The following is a 19,469-nucleotide window of genomic DNA, read 5'->3' as shown; positions in this document are numbered from 1 at the left end:
TATTGGAGAGTTATTCCATTTGTTCCAGAGAAATGTGGTGATTCTCCTGTGTGGAAGGAGTTTGAGAGGAGTGTGTAGGGTTGTAGGAAAAGAAAGCTCTGCATGTGAGTTCTCCTTTGGGCCCAAAATGGAAATAGAAGCAGCTGTTTCCACAACTCGAGTGTGACTGTGCAAGACTTACACAGCTCATCTCGAGGGTGGAAATTATCTGCTGGGGTATGACAAATGCACTGTAATTAAAAATTGTTTCCCCAGATTGGAATTTGACTTGAGGACTGAAATAATGTCAACAGAAGAATGATGTTTTTTCTGACAGGGGTGTCAGTTGCTGTCAGCAGCATAAAACTGGCAACTGTTGGTGTGTTTGAAGTCTCCTGGTAACTTGATGTTATATTCAGACACTGTAAAGATAATTTTGTGAGAATTCCTGAAGTCTAAAACCAAATCACATATTTTAGATTTCAAATTTCTTGTGTTCCCTCAAATAAGACACTTTTCTGAAGAAATCAAGTACTGGGCTTTGGCATAAATACTTACAGTGAACAAAGTGGTGACATGGATTCATCTGAACTTGTTTTGTGAGGTGGTGTCATGGAACTGACAGCACTTTTTCATCCCCTTCCAATTCTTACTGCTTTATTTAGTAACAGGGATTAGTAGCTCCTTTAAAAAGTTTGTCAAACTTATTTCATTTCATATATGTTGGATACAGTAAAAACTCAGAAGCTTTTGACTTTTAGGATGTACAAACTGCCCTGATTTTAATCACTCCAAACTTCATGTCATGAGTGACAATTTTAGGTACACCTTTATTGAAGAAATAATAAAAAATGATTTTTTCTGAAGATGGAAAGTCAATATCTGACTTCTGCTGATTAAAACACCTGGTCACTGGCCTTACTTGAGATGTAAAAATGTCACATGGTTAAAAAGTGTGATTTCCATCCCCACACACAAGGATGTTTTAGTTCTTGAGGGTGTTTTGTGGTCAGAGATGATTATGGAAATGTTTTCTGTTGATAGAGCCATTCCCAAATCTTTCTAAACATGCTTTGTCCTAACAGACTGCAGACATATTATTGAAACCATGTGATGAAGATGAAGATGTTGATGGAGAAAATAATAGTGAAAGGTTTGTGTTTTTCTGTAGTCATACAAACATATTTGATTAACCTACAGCTTTTTTTTTTGTGATCAGCCCTATGTTCTGGGCAAGAGAAACAGAAGAATAAAAATTTATTTTTGACAAAACATTTTGACACATTTTATTGCTCTTAATGATTGAAGAATTAATGTTAGCAGCGGTGACTAGCCAGAAAGCTTTGTTAATTTGCAGCTTTAGTTGAAATTTCAGTTTTAAAATGTTGACTATTTGAGAATAAAGGTCTGAGCTGGTTTTATTTTCAGCTTTTTTCAAGTCTAGTTGTTGTTTACATGCTATGACTTGAAATTCAATGTGAAGTTCAGAAAGTGGTAAAAAAGTAATATAACTTTTATCCCCCAGAGTTTCAATTATTGCCTTAAGTAAATACTTTGTTTATCTGCTTAAACTGCATGGGGGTTTGTAAAAAAAATATAAGGGGAGTGTATAGTGTTTATTGTCTGTTTAAATGATAATGTCAGTTTAAAATGATAATGAGGTCTGTGCCTTCTTTTTAGGGAAAATAGTATATTGCTTGATGGCAATGATAGAAAACCTTCAGAGGCATTTCTGGTAAGAAAAGTTTCATTTATATACAGATTCACAGCATTTTATAAGAAATACAAATGTGAAGTAACACAATAAATGTCGTTTTTAACATCTTGTGGTGGTCGGTGCTCCAAGGCTTGCAAGACCTCTGTTCAAGAGCTCATCATGTCACTTCACAGAGACTTAGGGCAGAACAGCAAGTTTATGCTTATGCATCTCATGGAAGAAATGTTTTGGAATGTAAATAATTGGCTCCTGTTGGAGTGTGTGTCTCTATTCTTAATTCCTTGACTTGGGAATGATTTCTTTTTTCCTTAAAATTTCTAGACATGCTGGAGCTGATGAAGTACCTGATTTCCTGCTGCTAGGTAATAATAAAATTGTTCTGTTCTTTAAATATAGGATTCAAGTAGCAAGACTTGTGATCTTAATGCAAACCCTGATTCAGAGGTGCTGAGGGATGGCAGCGTTCATGTTCCCGAGGAAGCTCCGGCTGTCCAAGTGCCACATCTGGATCTGAAGAATGTGTCTGATGGTGACAAATGGGAAGGTAATTTTCACTCATTAGCTCACACTGTAGTTACAGAGGAGCGATAAATAAAACTATTTACAAAGTAAAAGCAGGAGGCAACAACATGTTCCTGTACACATGGTAAGATCAACCAAGTCACGACGTAGGTCTCATCTTGTTTCAGAACCATCTGCAACTTAATTAAGGATCTTAAAAAAATATAAGGAAAACTAAAGAAAGAAAGCAAAAAAGTCGAAGTTTCATTCTAGGTGTCATGTTTTGGTTTTTTTTGGTTTTTTAAAAAATTGTTACAAAAATTCCATGACCCTGAGTTTCTCATCCAAGTCTTTAAAAACACTTTGTCAAATTATATAATTTAGTTAGAATTATCATTGTGTCTTGTTTGTCTTTGTTTTATTAAGTGTAAACTGTTGAATTGGCTGAATTTGACTTAAAATCACTAACCTGCCAAACACAGCAGTTCATATTTCAGTTTTTCAGACAAATCTGTCAGTTGTTTTGGTTTCCGTGTCATTGGAGAACTTGAAGCAGCTCTGAATTTTCACATAAAGGCTGAAGTTGCAGATGGATGTTTTTCTGTGCCCCTTCTCCTTCCATGGTTTGCATTTTAGGAGAAGAAAAATACTTGTAACAGTTTTCTCTCAGACACGATTCCCTATGTTTGTGACCTTATTCTTCACTGCCTTCTAGGTTTAGCAATCCCCTGAGCTTGTGACTTGCCTGAATTTTATTGCTCAAATGTCTGGTTAAACTGTTAAAACTTTTTTTTTAACTTAAAACAATCATAAGTTCTTTGTAACCAGAACAGAACACTCTTGTCAATACCTTCTTTTCAAAATACTTCTCTTTTTATGTCTTCCTTATATTGTGTTTCCTCTGCCTGGTGTTGGAGTCATCACACCTTAAAAAATGCAAGTGATCTAAGCTGCTAAACCACTGTGAGCTGCCACTGACAGTGCTGTGGCCACAGGCCACTTGTTTCTGGTTTGGAAAACCTGCAATACAACTTGATAGATGGTAGTGCAGGTTAACTGTGCAGGGACAGGGTTTTAACCTTCAGCAGGCTCTAACAGTGACAGCTGTTCCTCGAGATGCCTTTTAAGTGTCACAGTGAAACCTTAGCAAGACACTGGTAGCAAGGAATCACTGCACTTAGCTTGTGGTTGCAGTGTTAGAAGTATTAAAATGAGGGAAGTAAAGCTGGAATGTGTGTTCTGTAACAGTGCAGCTTCAAGCTGTCAGCACATACAGCTTTGTCCTGAAGCTCAAGTGGTGAGAACTGATTGTTGGTTTGTCACTGCTGTTGACTGTCTTGCAAATTAATTGACTTCATCAGCTCACACTTCCCTTTTAACCCTTTTGCAAATAATGAGGCTTCCAACTTGTGATTGGCTTCGTTTGTTTTGTACAACATTTGTTGGTTGGTGCTCTTGAGCCCTAGCAAACTGCACATTCAGGGTATGTCACAGCACAGAGAAGTAAATTGTAGGTGCCCAAAGACACTGAGTCCAAGTTTCCATTCCAAGTTAAGAACTAAAACTAAAGCATGAAAATCCTGCTTATGTTTTCAGTATTTGATTTAATTGCTTACTTGCACATTACATTTTGTTGCATCCTCTATTTGTCTTAAGATGACCTAATATGTATTCTCAGAAGGTTTGTGGCATCCATTTTCATTATTTCCTTAAATCTGCTCATGAAGTTACTTTTGGTTTTACTTCCCCAAATAGCTTTATGACCGTTGTTTTGAAAATAAAGCAGTGTATCTGTTTATAAATTTATATTATAACTTCTTGGTATTAAATCATGTTCTTTGCAAGAGGTCTTAATTTCATTGTGAAGTATTTGAACGTTGACTGTACTTCAGTCCTGTTTAGGATGGTTATTTGGAACTCAGCCTTCCAAGGCACTGCGAGTCCTTGTGGGATTCCATTGAAGTAGAGTGACTTTGTTAAGAAATCTGTACTAGTCCAAATTCAGTTACAAGTTTTGGGTTATTAAAGCCAATCTAACAGAAAATTCAAAGGCCTGTGTGCAACAGAGTTTTTGAAAATCAACATTTAATGCTTGCTGGCCCGAGGTGAAAATGCAGAATGGTTGATATATATTTCTGAGTATTTTTTCTGCATTTGCCCTGCTTTTTTGGAAATCACCACCATCTCTATTATTTACGAGCTCTGAGCAAAAACATTAGAGCTTGCCTTTTGTTCATTTGAGGATGCATGAGTCTCTTATTAAACTGCAATAAGTCTTTACTATTCCTCTACCAGTTCTTTGTAAACCTTTCCAGTAAAAAGTTCAAATTGGCTGAGGACTGAGCATCCTTACCTGCCATGGGAATTGCTTGGAAGCTGAGAGTGCTCAGGGCCTGGTCCAAAAAGATGGGATGTTTTTCCCTGGTACTGTATCTTCCTGCTTTACATGTTATGTATAGTTTGTTCTGACTGTGCTGTGTGTTCACTTTAGTATTTTTGCCATTCTTTTTCATTTTATTAGCGCCATGCCCTATCACTTTCCCCCTCATTGATTTCAAAACAATGCATCTGCAGAGAGAAGGGGAGGGTAAGTATGGTTCGCCATACATTCAGTTATCTGCCTTTTGATAGTTGATGGTTTGCTTTCTAACTAACCCTTCACCTGCTGTCCCTTATATCTTGGGAATATTCTAATCTGCAGCTTTTTTGTTGATTCAAAAAGGTCCCCTTCTTGTATCTTGTACTGTGCAAACAGGCAAGATCACAGCTGAAAAACAACAAAAAAATTCCCAATCATACTTAGTAAATGTGCCGTGGAAAGCAGGTACAAGGGTTATTTTTTTTTTGAAGATTACTTTGTGGGTTTTATTGTTGTTCTGCACACTTTGAACCCAGTTTTCAAATTTCTGATTTGAACTAGGAAAAAGAACAGGCAACTCTAAAAAGAAAAGGGGGGTGGGATTTTAAATTGAAGTAATTGAAAGGCTGTGTCAGCTTTTTTTTTTAGACAGCAAGAAAACCATGTCAATTATAAGGAATGTTAGCAAGGAGCTTTTCATAGGGATTTGAAAGAATTGATTGTTTTGGAATCTCCCTCCTGAAAAATCATCTTCCACAAATTAAGAAATCTCTTTTTCTCAGTGGTGTCAAGGTAGATTTTATCATAAAACCCAAAAACACTCCTTGAAAAAGACTTAAGCAAATGGGCATTGTCCCTAAACCTTTTTCAAAACCAAGAGGATCAACTTTCAAAGTACGTGGATACAGTATGAAAATTAATTTCCACAGCCAAATAATGGAATGGACAATAAACATATTCTTCTTATTTTATATTTCTGATACATAAATAAGGCTCTATTACACTGTTGAACTGCTCAGAAATGCATACTCCCAAGATACACTTTGAAAAAGGGATCCTAGTGTGCATACTTCATTTCAGTACCTTTTTCTTTCAGTTATATGACAGAATTTGTAGCTTTCTGATGCATTTCACTGTTTTTATTCACTTTGTGTATGACACCACATCCTCTAGAGCATACAAGACTAAGCATTGGGTTCGCATTTTTGTTTCGACTCTTGTTGATAGTTCTGGTAACAGAAAAGTACCATTTTGTGTCTTTTTTTTATCTTCTAGATCCATTTCCTGCTTTCAAGTCTTGGCAGGAGGACAGTGAATCTGGAGAAGCTCAGCTTTCACCACAGGCTGGGAGGATGACTAATCATCCATTGGAAGAGGACTGTCATCCCATGTTGTCACATCGGAGTTTGGATTTTGGGCAAAGCCAGCGTTTCTTACATGATCCAGAAACGTTGGACTCTTCATCCAAAGCACTTTCTTTTGTTAGGTGTGTATTTTAATGCAGTCTGCTGGGCAGGATGTGTTATGCCAGGATGAAAATACAGCTGTTTGAGATTGGCACAGGTTTTCATGATCTGAATGAACTGAAGACCAAGGTCAAACGTAGCATTGTGTGGCTGTTTGGCTGCTCTGCCTGCCCAGGAACTGCTGGAGTGACTTAGAGCAGAGGTTCAGCTGGGGTGGGATCATGTCTCTCCAAGTGGCCTTTGACAGATGCTGAGGGAAAGAGGATAAAAATAGGACAGAGCTTTCCCTGGCATTTGGTCACGGCTTCAGACAAATGGCACTTCCTGGGCTGAAAGTAGTATTTATATCCTTTGTTTACCAGGCTTTGCTAGACTCGGGTCTGATTTTATGTAAGCTCTGGCTTTTTTTTTTCAAGTATTTTTTTAACCTAGTTTATTAAAGTAGAGTTGTCACTAAAAAAGCTGCAATTTATTTGTATGAACAGGGCAGTGTCACTCTCCAAAACTGTAAATAACCCATGGCCTCTACTGTCTGCTGCTGTTACTGGGAAAGGGAAGTTGAGAACAATTTTCATGCTTGTTAGGGAAGAAATAAAAATGAGAGAGCCTGAAACAGGAGATTGGAACAAGTTTAGAGTTTCTAGTTGTCTGTCTGGCAGATTTATTGGTGCAGAAAGCTCCTTGTGCAAGTTTTCTCCAATTAACCACAGAAGATATTTAACAAGTACTGTTAAAATGATGTAGAAGACTGACCTGCAGAAAAGTGCTGATGATAATAGCTGTTCTCCTCATTCTGAAACTAAAAAGGATCTGCTCTAGTAGATTATTAGATTAGTATTGCTAATATCTTGAACAACATAGATTTCACTGGCTGTGTTGAGGGATGTTTTAGGCACTTTGTATAATAAGTGTTCTGGAAAATTCTCATGTCAGTCTTGAAACAAAAAATGCTTTGCAAGAGCGGCAAATGTCAAGGAGCTGCGTGAAAGATGATATAAAACCAAAACCATATACTTTAGAAGTCTGTTAGTAAAATCTAAGAAATGTATTAGTAAGACTAACAATTTATGTGGATACTTTTTGGCTTAATTATGTCTTAACTTGCCTGAAACAATTGAGTGAAGCTGTTTAATTACCAAGGATTGTTCAGTGGTATTTTCTAGCCTGGGCTTTATTCTGTGCCTAGTCCTTGAAGAACAACTGAGTATATAGTAACTTAGGTAAATAGCCCAGGCACCAGAAAGCTGGCAATTAATGGTACATTACACTTGAATTTCAAATACAGTTTTTCTGTTGTGGATATTACTCATGTTTGGAAGACCAAAATAGCATCACATCTTGAAGGCAGCAGCTCAAAGCAGTTTGAGTAAATAGCTCTGAAAACGTGAAATGAATGGATTATGAACTGGAGAAAAAATGAAATTATTAATCTCTAACTTGAATATTTATCTTGCTTGCACTCAATTATCTAAATGACATTTTAAAAATGTTTTTAAACAGAACACGAAGAGCATCCTTTAGCTCAAAAGATGACAAAAGGGAAGATAAGACACCTTATCAGCTTGTCAAGAAATTACAGAAAAAAATAAAGCAATTTGAGGAACAGTTTGAAAAAGAGAAAAACAGTAAGGTAGGTTAGCACTTCTGTATTTACTAAGGATAAAGGACTGCATGGGAGGGCTGAGTGACTCTTGTAGTTATTCACTCAATTGAATAACTGTGTTTACAAATGAGAATTTTGTTACACACTGCTATCTGCAAAAAGGAGCTGAGCAATATTAGAAAATGTGCCAGAATGCCAGAGCCAAAGGAGGACAGAGTGACAGTTCTGCTGAGAGACAGCCCGTTTCAGATGTGTGGAAAAGCAGAAGTGTCTTACCACTCTCTGGTTCAGCTGCTGAAGTTGTTTCAGTTTTATTTTCACAAGTCTTGTCCTTGTGTTGGCACTGAGATCTGAACTGATACTGAGTGGCATTCCTATAACTGTTCACGTTCACCATCACAAATATTACCAAGTCTTGTAAGAAGTATTTATAAACAAGATTTACTGTGTTTGTTTTAATATGTAGTTTATTTCTATCTTCTTCAGCCCTCCTATAGTGATATTGCAGCCAATCCAAAAGTTTTAAAATGGATGACTGAACTTACCAAATTGAGAAAGCAAATAAAAGGTAAGAGATTGCTACAGTTTCTTCTTCTCTTGCAACACAAATTATCTCCTTGACTGAAATGGCTAAGTCATTCACTGAACTTCCACAGCACACAAAAATGTTTCATTTCTACATTCTGCATTATTCAAAAATCAAATTATTCTTATGGCTTTAGTTCTTTAGGAGGAAAACTTTCCATATGCAAATTGCTATGTTCCTGTACTTGCAGTTAAATAAACTGTGTTATTTCTTTTAAACCATTGGATTGAGCAATTTTTCCCATTTCAGATGCAAAGCAGAGAAGCTCAGAGGGAGAATTCATACCTCAAACACGTCCACGAAGTAACACTCTTCCAAAAAGCTTTGGTTCCTCTCTTGACCAAGAGGATGAAGAAAATGAAGATGAGATGCAGGTTGTGCAGAAAGAGAAGAAGCCCACCAAGGAGGCTACACTTGAACTCATTTTGAAAAGATTAAAGGAAAAACGAGTTGAGAGATGTTTACCAGAAGATATAAAGGTAAGCATAAGGGTATGGATAGGCTCTTTCTAAGAGAATAAGGGGGAAATAGAGCACTTGAGATACCACTTCATCAATATGATGATAGCCTCTGGCTAGCAGCCCCTTGTCAGGCCATCATATTTCAGACTCAGTGGGGAGATTATCAACATGAACCACATTCTCCTTGCTCTGTATTAAAATATTTGCAACTATGTGCTGGCAATATTGAACAGCTTTAAATGGAGGAAGGTGGGTTGTATGATGTTAACTAAGCTAAGTTTGGCTTAGGCATCTGGATAGCAAATAAAGTTACTTGTGTTTGATTAAATGCTAATTGTTCTTGATAGAAAATGACAAAGGACCATTTGGTAGAAGAGAAAACATCTCTCCAGAAGAGCCTCCTGTATTATGAAAGCCAACATGGACGGCCGGTAATGCTTGGCTTTATTTCAAACTCTGCCATTGTGTGCATAGACAGCAGTAACTCTTGAGCAGTAGTAAGATCAGAACTTAATGCTGGTGTGGGGGGAGTTCTTCTTTTTCCTTCTCCAAAACACAAAGGTATCTATTGGCCTCCATGTTGCTATCTGAGGAACTTGCTGCATTGACTTCTAAAAAAAGGAAAAAGTATGTATTAATAGGCCCCCTTTTCAGAAGTCAGCAGGTTATTGGAGTGTGCAAAGTGATGGGTGTCATTTGGTGCCTTATATGTCTGCGAGGCAAAGAGATGTCTTAAAAATAAACAAGATTATTGAATTTCCTCAGAAAAGACCGGAAATGTTATTCTGGATTTCACAGAAACAGAAATGAAAGGACAGTTCCCACCCCCCCTTCTCTACAGTTTCATCTTTTTCTTTTTTCCCTTTCATTTCTCTAGAACCATCATCATTGCCAGGCACACATCTTTTCCCTCAGTTCTTGGTCCCTTTTTTGCCTCTTTTCCATGGATATTTAAATACAGGGTTTGCCTGTGCTGAAGCTCCCCTAATTTTTTGGAAGCATTTAAATATTTTCCCTGAAAAATACAGGGTATTAAAGTGAGAGAGAATGAAAAAGCACCCAGTTATTCCCTTTTACCTGCACAAACCCCCTTTCTTACACGCAGTGTAAGGTAGTTTTATATTCCTAGTTGGAATGTTGGTAGCCTGGCAGGAGAAGCACACGGCTTTGTGTTTGCTTGTCTGTGATGGAGTGACCGGTATAATTAATTCTGTGGTTTCTCTGCCTCTAGGTTACTAGAGAAGAAAGACATATTGTGAAGCCACTTTATGACAGATACAGACTTGTAAAACAAATGTTAACTAGAGCAAGCATTACTCCTATTCTTGTGAGTAAAACAAATGCTATTTCTGTTTATTTTCCCACTTCTGAACTGCGAGGCTGCCTTTAGGAAAGCTAGTAACACTGTTCTGTGAAACATCTTTCTTGTGGAAGATGCAAGATATTGTTGTCATTGTACTTGAGGCATTTGATTGATTTACTGCTGAGAACAGAGCAGTTCCAAGCTGTCTGTGACCTTGATGGCTCTTGGGAATTAAATGGTTCTCTGTGGAAGTAAGTGAGCTGTGCTAACTTGCTGTGGCGGAGATGTTCCCAAGTGCCTGTGCTAGGTATGGATCCCCAGGACATACTGTACTTTCAGTCCTCCCCAGAATAGTAACACCAGTTGCAGTGCAGGTTGCTGTCAGCAGAGGCTTGAGTGACAGGATTGCCATCAGAACCATTTCATTCCTTCATGCTTCCCCAGAGAGAGACATGTTACCAGCACCTGCAGCATCTGTACAACATACGTGCTTTTTCATTGTGTTTTCACTTCATTTCCTTCTGAATTTTCTGTCCTCTCTCTGTGGTCTTCTAAGAGATGAGGAAGAAAAGTTTTCATACTGTGCAAGGAAATTGATGTAACCTTGTTTATAGTACCTGTAAAGCAGCTGGGGAATGACAGCCAGCTGGTTTTGTTCTGCATGAGCCATAATCCAAGCCTTGCATACTGACCCAGACTTGCAAAATACCTGTTTGGATGTTGGCTGCTGACCCTTTTGGAAGGAAGGGACTGCGCATAGCTGGCATGAGATAATCTCTTTGCATACAGACAGTTCTTCCCCGACACAGGTAGCTGGGCTTACTCAGCAGGAACTTAATCTGCTGTTTACATTGTCACTGACAGTTCTGAGCTCTCCCCTCTAAGCTGGAGTACACTGAGATAAAGGGACCAGGTCAAGATTCTGCCTTTCTTGCACATACATTGTTTTTGGTGGATCCTTTCAAAGAAAAACATGATTTGCATCACAGTCAGGCTTAAGGGCTTTTCTATCAGAATCCTTTGTGAACTCCATAAGCACTGGTTGCTCTTAGGCACCAATGCTGTGACTGATGAGTCACAGCTTTTTGGTAGGGCCCTTGACTGATTGAGCTCTATCACATCTCTCCCCTCAGAAATCTGACAGTTCAGCTGAGATGGATTTTACATTCTGGGTAGCCTTATGACTGTACCATAACCATTCTGGTTTTTTGGCTGTGAAATAAAGGGATGGGTGATATCTCACCAGAAGAATTTTAAATTTGGGAGAGATATCAGTAACATGATTCCTAATCTGTGCTGTAGGCAGCACCTGTAAAATCTTTTTCACGGGGTCTTTGCTTTTGAAACCTATAAGAGATATGAGGAGCTTTTACTTATTGCCAAGGATTGTTCAGTGGTTACTTCTAAGTAGTCTATATTCAATGCCAGATATTTCAAGAATTGATTTTTAGGTTTGTATGACAATTGATTCCATGACACATCTCTTACTGTATCCTGGTACACCAATGACATGCACTGAAGCCTGTATGGAAGTGTCCAGAGAAGCAGGAGACCATTTACCTTTCATGAACTGAAGTTTTTGACAGGTCATTGTCTGTGTGGCTTTTGTGTTTCACATTTTCCTGTCCAGAGACCATCTGTTGGAGTCGCTTCTGCTGTCTGGGGATAAGGCATGAGCAGGACATTGTGGTGGGTGTGCAGCAGGCACCTGGACAGCACAGGGACACCTGCTTTAGGCTGGAGTTCCAAGGATTTTGGCTCTGAGGTGGCAACACATAGCTCTGATTTCACACTTCCACTTTCAGGGCTTCAGAATGGTCTGGAAAAGGAACCAGGCAGGATTATTCCCAATGGATGCCTGGCAGGACACAACCAGCTCTGGCCTTTGTAACTGTGCTTTGGGAGGAACGAGAATAAATACAAAATTCAGAGCTATCATTGCTCTTTATGAATCTTCTACAAAACATGGACAGAGCAAATGTTTTTTATTTTAAGTCTGAAAATGAATATTTTAAAATACTTGATAAGCTACAACAATTACCTTGGGTACCTGAGCCTTTTGGGTTGTTTGGTTATTTTATTTGTGCTCTGTAAGTATGTTCGCTGTCTTTTATTCATCTCAGAGAGGAAATATTGGATAACTTCAATGTAATTCTGACTTCAAACAGCACTTGATGTCTTGCTGTACATTTTGAAACAAATTTCCATTTTTTTCAGGGATCACCATCAACCAAGAGGCGGGGCCAGATGTTACAGCCCATTATTGAAGGTGAAACTGCCCATTTTTTTGAAGAAATTAAGGTAGGTGCAGTGCCCTTAAAAACATAATCCCAGCACTTGTAATAGGGGACTGAAATACATCATATTTGTTTTGGATTTCTGTTTTCACTTTTAGGAGGAAGAGGAGGAAAGTGATAGTTTATCTGCAGATCTAAATGAAATCTTAAAAACTGCTGCCCAAACACAGCCTGTTCTAAGCCCAGTTGAAAACTCTGAGTCTGATATTGAAGATGGTCAAGAGAAACTCACCCGGGACCTGAGGCTCTCCAGCACCCGAGCTGCTTCTATGTATGGACAATTAAGTGGATAATTTAATTATAGTAGTTCTAATTATTGTAGTTAGAGTCATAATACTGAATCTCTGATGTTGGGTGAAAGGGAGTGACATATTCAACACTTCTCAGGAAATGTTTGGATTGAATGAGTGTTCTTCGCTCTGACATGTCTGACTAAGATCTTTTTGTACTCAGTGAATTATTTAGTATCTTCTAAACCTTCTTCAGCCTTACTTGAGCTGTGTCGACAGCAGAAAATTTATACCCCTTTATTAACTGCTAGTTTGTTCTCAATATTTCACTTTCAAACTGACAGCATGTTCCTTATGAACCAGACAAATAAATTATTAGTAGAGCTAGCTCAGTTGTTTCTGAGGAATTTAAATTCTATTGTACAGCCAACATATTTTTCTTTCACTTGAAATTTTTAGGCCTGAATTATTGGAGCAACTGTGGAAAGCCAGAGCTGAGAAGAAGAAGCTACGTAAGACATTACGAGAATTTGAAGAGGAGTTTTATCAGCAGAATGGAAGGTTTGTTTAGCACAAAACCAGATGCTGGGCTGCAGCCTCATTATGTAGCCAAGTGTATTTTCTAACTTTTAATGTTGTCAGCTGGAATCTGATCTGTTTAGATCTGCTGTGAATTATCTCCTGAGGGAGATAACTTTGTGTATTTTTAACAGTCTCATTAAAAAAAATAGCATTTAAAAATGCCTACTAAAAAGTATGATTTTTTTATTTTAAAAACCCCATATTATCCCTGTTCTTTAACATAGGGCAGGGAAATTTGCCCATTTGCCTCTTGTTCCAGTAGGTCAGTTCTGGCAGTGGATATTTGCTTTACCAGTAAAGGTTTTTATAACTTTTATTCTCCATGTAGTTTAGTTCTTTTAGGTTTCTTATTTGAATCTTTTTTGTCATGAATTGCATTGCATTGCTGCCCATTTTATTTTTGAGATGTCTCATGTCATGAGCAAAACTACCAACACTCCTAAGAGGTCACTTCCTTGACTGGCAAATGCTCTCACTTGACTGTGCCTTCTCCCAGATTTCTCCTGAACTACAAACTCCTGTAACGTGGCTTCATCATGCACTTACTGAATTTGGAACAAAGCTCTTTTTGACTTCAATGGCAAATAATGAAGTTAATCATATTAATAGAGTATTTATTATCATCCAGTAAGAATAATTCTGCTGCCAATTTGTGGGTCAATCTGCTTACAGTAAAAAATGTAGGTTTACTTAAATATGTCTTTTTCCGTAGTATATACACAGGATCTGAAATGAAGCTCTGAAATGATGCTCTTCATATCCTGTTAGTGAAATTCCCAGGAGAGCTTAGGGCAATGGTTATTACCCAATGCTGCAGCAGTTGTGCTGACTAAATTCTGCTGGATTTTCAATTCAGTTTTTTAGGTGATGGCAGTTTTACCTACTATGACATGTCACCTACTATGACATGCCTGTTTTTGGTGAACAAGCTGCCAATAATATTTTCATCTGCCCTAAAATAACTTCCTGTAGCTGCTTCTGTGTTTGGCTTGCTGCAGGATGGAGGATTTAGTTGAAATTTTGATGTTTTTCTTTTTACAGGAATGTACAGAAAGAAGATCGGGTCCCAATGCTGGATGAGTACAGGGAGTACAAGAAAATCAAAGCCAAACTGAGGCTGTTAGAAGTCCTTATCAGCAAACAAGATTCTTCAAAATCAATTTAAATTATATTCCTCCAACCTGTTGAGTAAGATGCTGTTTCCATATACTCCCCCTGTACTTATTGGGTACTTGTGTTCATGTGTCATGCACTGTTGAAAGAATCCAGTTTGTGCACTTTACTGTGGTGCCACTAGGACATGTTTGAAGGGTAAGTAGGTCCTGTCTAGAGAGCAAATAAGGTTTCTGAGTTAGAGACTGCTCTATCCAACTTTAGCAAACACAGTTTCCATCGAAGTTTTGTATTCCAGATGCATCCATCCTGTCCCAATACAACCATAGCCTTTTTTTTATCTTTAGCATTCAAGAACTTTGAGACTTTTGTTATTACTAACCTTTTGCATTGTTGAAGAAATTATTAATATTGTAATGCTACACCGAACTATTCCTCTTGCCTAAAAAATCAGCAAATTAAGGGTACAGCTCTTAATTCTTGGAACACTTAAACAGACTGTAATTCCTTTCAAAGGACTGCTGTGGAACAACTTTGATTTTTTGGTATTCTAAATTGCACCTGTACACAGTAATAATTAACGTCTATGGATTTTGCTCATTAGCGGTCACGTTTCCTCCTTGATAAAGATGACAGTGGACAAACCAGAAAGTGACCTTTTCTTAGTGGCTTTTAAACCTTGGAAAACTGAAAAGTTCAATCACATGCTGCCTACAGGACTCATGTCATTGTTGTTCATTTGATCCCTTTTTGGGTTGTTGTTTATCAGCCAGTGGTGACGTAGTGTTTGGGCTGAATTGGATACGGCATCTCCGCTTTCGGAAGATTTGAGGAGCACAGTGAACACTGTGGTGTTTGGGAAATCTGGTGGTGCTCAGACTTGTGTGGCTCCACAGAAAGGAGCTGGCTTAGGACAGTTAAAATCCCACTGTACCTGAAATGAGTATGGTGTCAAGGGCTAAAATCAGTGTAGTTAACACGCACCACAGGGAGAACCGTCGGTTTGGAGTGGAAAGATTACTGCTGTTTATCACGGTTTTGTTTTACAGTTGGAGAATAAAAATACATTATCTAATCCTTACGATGTAAGCAAAACAGTTTATGGGCCTTGCATGATTTAGCTTCAGAGTTGAATCTAAATAATGTTTTGAGTATCACATCTGCTGTGCTGAATGATGATTTAGGGACTAGCTTTGCTCTGCAGCAGCCATCCGCAGCTGTTTCTGATCTGGCAAAATCAAAATGTTAATTTCAGCTGGTGCTTTCTCAGTTGTTTTTTTTTTTTTATTATTTCAGTGTATCAGTTTGATTGTGGCCATGTTTTGCATGCACCTACTCTCACTGCATGTTTTTATGACTGGCTAATGTCAACATAGCAATGATTCACTCTGCTTTATGAAAGACCAAAAATGAACTTTCTCACGATGTAAGAAATGGCTCGCATGTAACCTCAGAGACTTGCTGTTCTGTCATGAAGCATATGAAATAGGTTGCAAGTAGGATTTTTAGTGCTCAGATTTCATTTGTGTACTGTAGAATACTTCTTGGTTTGTTTTACTCTGCTTGTAGGCATGTAATTTTGGAATTCAGAAAAAAAAAAAGCACTAAAACTATTGAGCACTGGTGGTATGCCTTTTTTTTTTTCTTTTTTTTTTTAACTGCAAAGTGATCTGGGACCTTAGAGAATTATGAGGTTAAAGTAGTCTTTGAGACCATTTACCAATTTTATTCAGTTCCATTGTGCAATGTACACTTCAGTTCCTTTTCTATCAGTCTGCAGACACGGGTGTATCCAAACATTGAAACTAATGTGTACTGTATAGTGTTGTACATGAATGTTTGTGTTTTATATACCACATGCAAAATGTCAATATGCACTATTTAAATGTTTTAAATAATATATTCCTCCTTTATAATGCTTAAATCTATATGATTCCAATATTTTTATAAGTGAGTGGGTGATCAGACTGGTTCCAATTCAGAATTAACAGCTGCTTTGTGTTTGTTATGCAGTGTTTGGCTGTTTATTCAGTATAGTAGATAAGCATGGCAACAGTTATGCTGAGTGTGTTTTGTGCCATCCTTGTTGAGCAATAAATAAATGGTAGAACTAGGCATTTTGTGATATAACAGTTTACTTTGGTAAAAGCAAAACCTATATATCTATATGGATATATAGATATGGAATATATATAACTAAACCAGATATAATTGCATTGCTATGTCTGGTGCTCATTGTATAGACTTTTATAATAAAAGTACCTTAACCTTTATTGTCTTGTGTTTTTGTTTCTCATCATGCTTTCTCCTCCACTGCTGTCTCTTAAGAAGGAGTGCTGAATCCTTTGCTGCTCCTGTTTGTAGCTGTGAGGAGGGTTTGGATTCCACGATGTGCCCTGGTGGTGGCTCGGGTGAAACTGCATCCCCTGGAGCCGTGTTCGGCCCGTGCAGGCTGTGCAGGGGAGGGGCCCCAGCTCCTGGACTGACCCCTGGGATCGTGGTGCCGGCTGGGCTTCAGCTCCTGCTGGGAGTGACCTGGAGCACACTGGGAGATGGCTCCTTCCTGCCCCAGCAGCAGCAGGGTGGGTGCAGGGAGCCGCCACTGGGACAGTTCATTCACTGCCCTCAGCTGAGCACATCGGTTGTGTCTCTGTACCCATGAGGATCTCTCTTCCCTGGAGTCAGTACTGCAGCAGTTACTGCTGTTGGTGGCCAGGAAACACTGCTCTTGCACGTGGTGTTTGTGAGGGTCCCCAGGACAAGGTGAGAGATAAGAATCTGACTCCAAGTTCTTAGAAGGCTGATTTATTATATTACAATATTATATTAAAAGAAATTATATACTAAAACTATACTAAAGAAAGAGAGAGGATACATCAGAAAGCTAGAAAAGAATGAATAATAAAAACCTGTGACTCCTCAGAGAGTCACTCACAGCTGGCTTTGATTGGTCATTAAGTAAAAACAATCCACATGGAACTAATCGAAGATGCACCTGTTGGTGAACAACCTCCAGACCACATTCCAAAGCAGCAAACACAGGAGAAGAGAATTGGATAATTATTTACATTTTTCTCTGAGACTTCTCAGCTTCCCAGGAGAAGAAATCCTGGTGAAGGGATTTTTCATAAAATATCATGGTGATGCTTGCACTCTGCTGTGCACACCAGAGGATGCTTTTCCTCTCAACCAAACAGCCTTTCATAGTATGTTGTGAGTTCATAGAAAGTGGTCAAGGTCTTTCAAGCTGACTCTTGTGTTGTGTTCTGTGAAAATCCACCTCTCTACAGCCTAAGGTGTGGCAGGGGCTGAAGAACTGAAGGTGAAGACTCTGCACTTCAGGTAAGTGGGAACAAGGAACCAGCAAGCTGAGGGAGAGGAGTTGGAAGGCAGCCTTGGGCACGTGCTTTGGGTTGGGACAGAGTAACCTTCCCTCTGATCACATGGCCTTTCTCTGAAAATGGGGGAAAGAAATCCTTAGGATGTTGGCCTGAAGAGTGAACAAGGTTCCTACTGATCTGTTCTGCAATCCCCCATTTTTCCTTAAATGATTAATTATTCAATAAAACTTGCTGTGATCAGGATGGTAATAAAGAAAAAAATTCCCTCAAAGATGGTTTAGTGGGAACTGCTGCAAATCAATGTGTGTTGAACTAGGATATTAATGAGGAAAATAACTGTTTTGAACACTATTAGTTAAAGTGGAGGAGAAGCAGGTTTCTGAGGGTGCAAAAAGCTGTTATATTAGGAAAATCTATTACTGGAGACAATGCAAATCTAGAGTTTTTCAAGCTTTCCCTCTTCAAACAGATTTGCCTGAGCTGTTGTGTCACTGCAGGGTATGGAGCTTGCATGGAAAAGCCAGGCAGGGTGTGGAGAGGGTGTCCTGTGCCCCAGGGGAGTGGGGTGAGGTTGAGGAGAGCTTGGGAAGTTCGGGGAGTGGAAATGTGTCCAAAGGTTTTGAGGTTCTGTAGGAGAGGGCTGCCAGGAGAAGGAAAGGTTGGAGATGTCACAGGTGCCACACACCTGCTTTTCTGCTGTCAGGCTATTGAGTAATCCGGATAAACAAATCACCAGTGACCTATGTGTTCTGGGACAAGTGTCCTGGGCTACTGCCTGGCAACAAGATCTCGTTGGAGGGGAAGGGAATAGGGGTTTAGGTTTTAAAACTGGTCCTCTTAGAAGAGAGTGGAGGGCTTGGCTTGGCTTGGCCAGGAGACAAAAAATCAGTGACCCCCCGCAGGCCTGCTGTGTGCTCTGTGTTCCCTGACTGTTGTGTTGGGCTGGAAATCCCCTGCTGGGAGCCTTGGAATGCCACAGGGAGAGCCGAGCCCGTGTGGCAGCGTGATCGTGCCGGATATCGGCTTTGAAATACTGCTTGTAGGATTTGTCTAAGGTTGGGGTTTTGGGGCTGGGCTGTGTGTCCTGCAGGAACAGAGCTGCGCAGAACGTCCCTGTGCTGGCCGGGTGGCGCCTGGACACGTTTTCCCTCTCCTGCAGCTGAGTCCTAGCGATAAACCAACAGCAGTGACTGCCTGGGGCGCACAGCCTCCGGCCTGCGTGTAACCTGGCCCTAGGGCTGCGGGAATAAAGGGATTGAGCGATAAAAGGGATGTTCCCGGAATCCCGGCTGGTGCGAGGACGGAGCGAGGCGCCCTCTGGTGCCGGCGGCTGTCAGCTCCTGAGCCGGGCAAAGAGATTCGGGGATTTCCCTGGAAGCTTAAATGGATCCTTCTTTCTCTGACGGCAACAGAGAGCTGGGGCAGGAATTGTTAGAGATTAGCATTAACCTCGGCAGCTGATGCGTGAGGGGAGCGGGGGTCGGGGCGGATGCTGGCCCGGGATGCTGCCGGGGCTCGGGATCTGCGCCTTGGGCGCTCGCTGGGTCTCGGGGCTGCCGAAGGAACGCGCAGCAGTTGGTGCCGCTCAGCGCTTGTAGCTCCAGCAGGGCTGGGCAGTTCTTCTCACAACAGCACCTGGGAGGTTCACAGAACAGACCCAGGACGTTGTTTATACATTTATTGACAGTCCTGCTCCTCTTGTCCAGAAATAGGAAAAAAAGAGGGGGGTAGTTGGTTTTAATTAAACTGTGTGACCAGTCTGTTACCGGCTGAGCTCAGACGTTTTGCTGTGCCCTCTTTCCTGAAGCTCTACCAAATCTTTTCCTCCTAGAGGGCAGCTGTTGTCAGCCAGTACAAAAGCACTCAAAGTGTCTTAAAATTACTGACTTGCATGGCTGACTGGGACACCAGTACCACAATCAATCCTGTAG

At 39.8% G+C, this 19,469-nt stretch overlaps 1 protein-coding gene across 5 annotated transcripts in view; it reads left to right on the top strand.

The window, feature by feature from the left end:
- FAM13B (family with sequence similarity 13 member B) overlaps nt 1-16,468 on the top strand; it is a 44,603-nt gene extending 28,135 nt beyond the window's left edge. For 2 of the 5 annotated variants that reach the window (XM_084215980.1, XM_084215979.1), the window contains exons 12-25: nt 1,065-1,132; nt 1,660-1,714; nt 2,093-2,240; nt 4,719-4,784; nt 5,832-6,042; nt 7,523-7,652; nt 8,112-8,193; nt 8,461-8,690; nt 9,020-9,103; nt 9,904-9,999; nt 12,193-12,276; nt 12,371-12,543; nt 12,962-13,063; nt 14,126-16,468. In XM_084215980.1, the coding sequence (XP_084072106.1) occupies nt 1,065-1,132; nt 1,660-1,714; nt 2,093-2,240; nt 4,719-4,784; nt 5,832-6,042; nt 7,523-7,652; nt 8,112-8,193; nt 8,461-8,690; nt 9,020-9,103; nt 9,904-9,999; nt 12,193-12,276; nt 12,371-12,543; nt 12,962-13,063; nt 14,126-14,249 (1,653 nt within the window). In that variant the 3' untranslated portion in view covers nt 14,250-16,468. The remainder of the gene's footprint in view (nt 1-1,064; nt 1,133-1,659; nt 1,715-2,092; nt 2,241-4,718; nt 4,785-5,831; nt 6,043-7,522; nt 7,653-8,111; nt 8,194-8,460; nt 8,691-9,019; nt 9,104-9,903; nt 10,000-12,192; nt 12,277-12,370; nt 12,544-12,961; nt 13,064-14,125) is intronic. The other 3 variants (XM_084215981.1, XM_084215983.1, XM_084215982.1) reach the window with 2 other exon arrangements.
- The last annotated feature ends 3,001 nt before the right edge of the window (nt 16,469-19,469 follow it).

This window comes from Fringilla coelebs, assembly GCF_963513975.1.
Source record: "Fringilla coelebs genome assembly, chromosome: 15".
Taxonomy (NCBI): domain Eukaryota; kingdom Metazoa; phylum Chordata; class Aves; order Passeriformes; family Fringillidae; genus Fringilla; species Fringilla coelebs.
The sequence above is the reverse complement of the archived record's forward strand: the minus strand, read 5'-3'. Positions and strand labels throughout refer to the sequence as shown.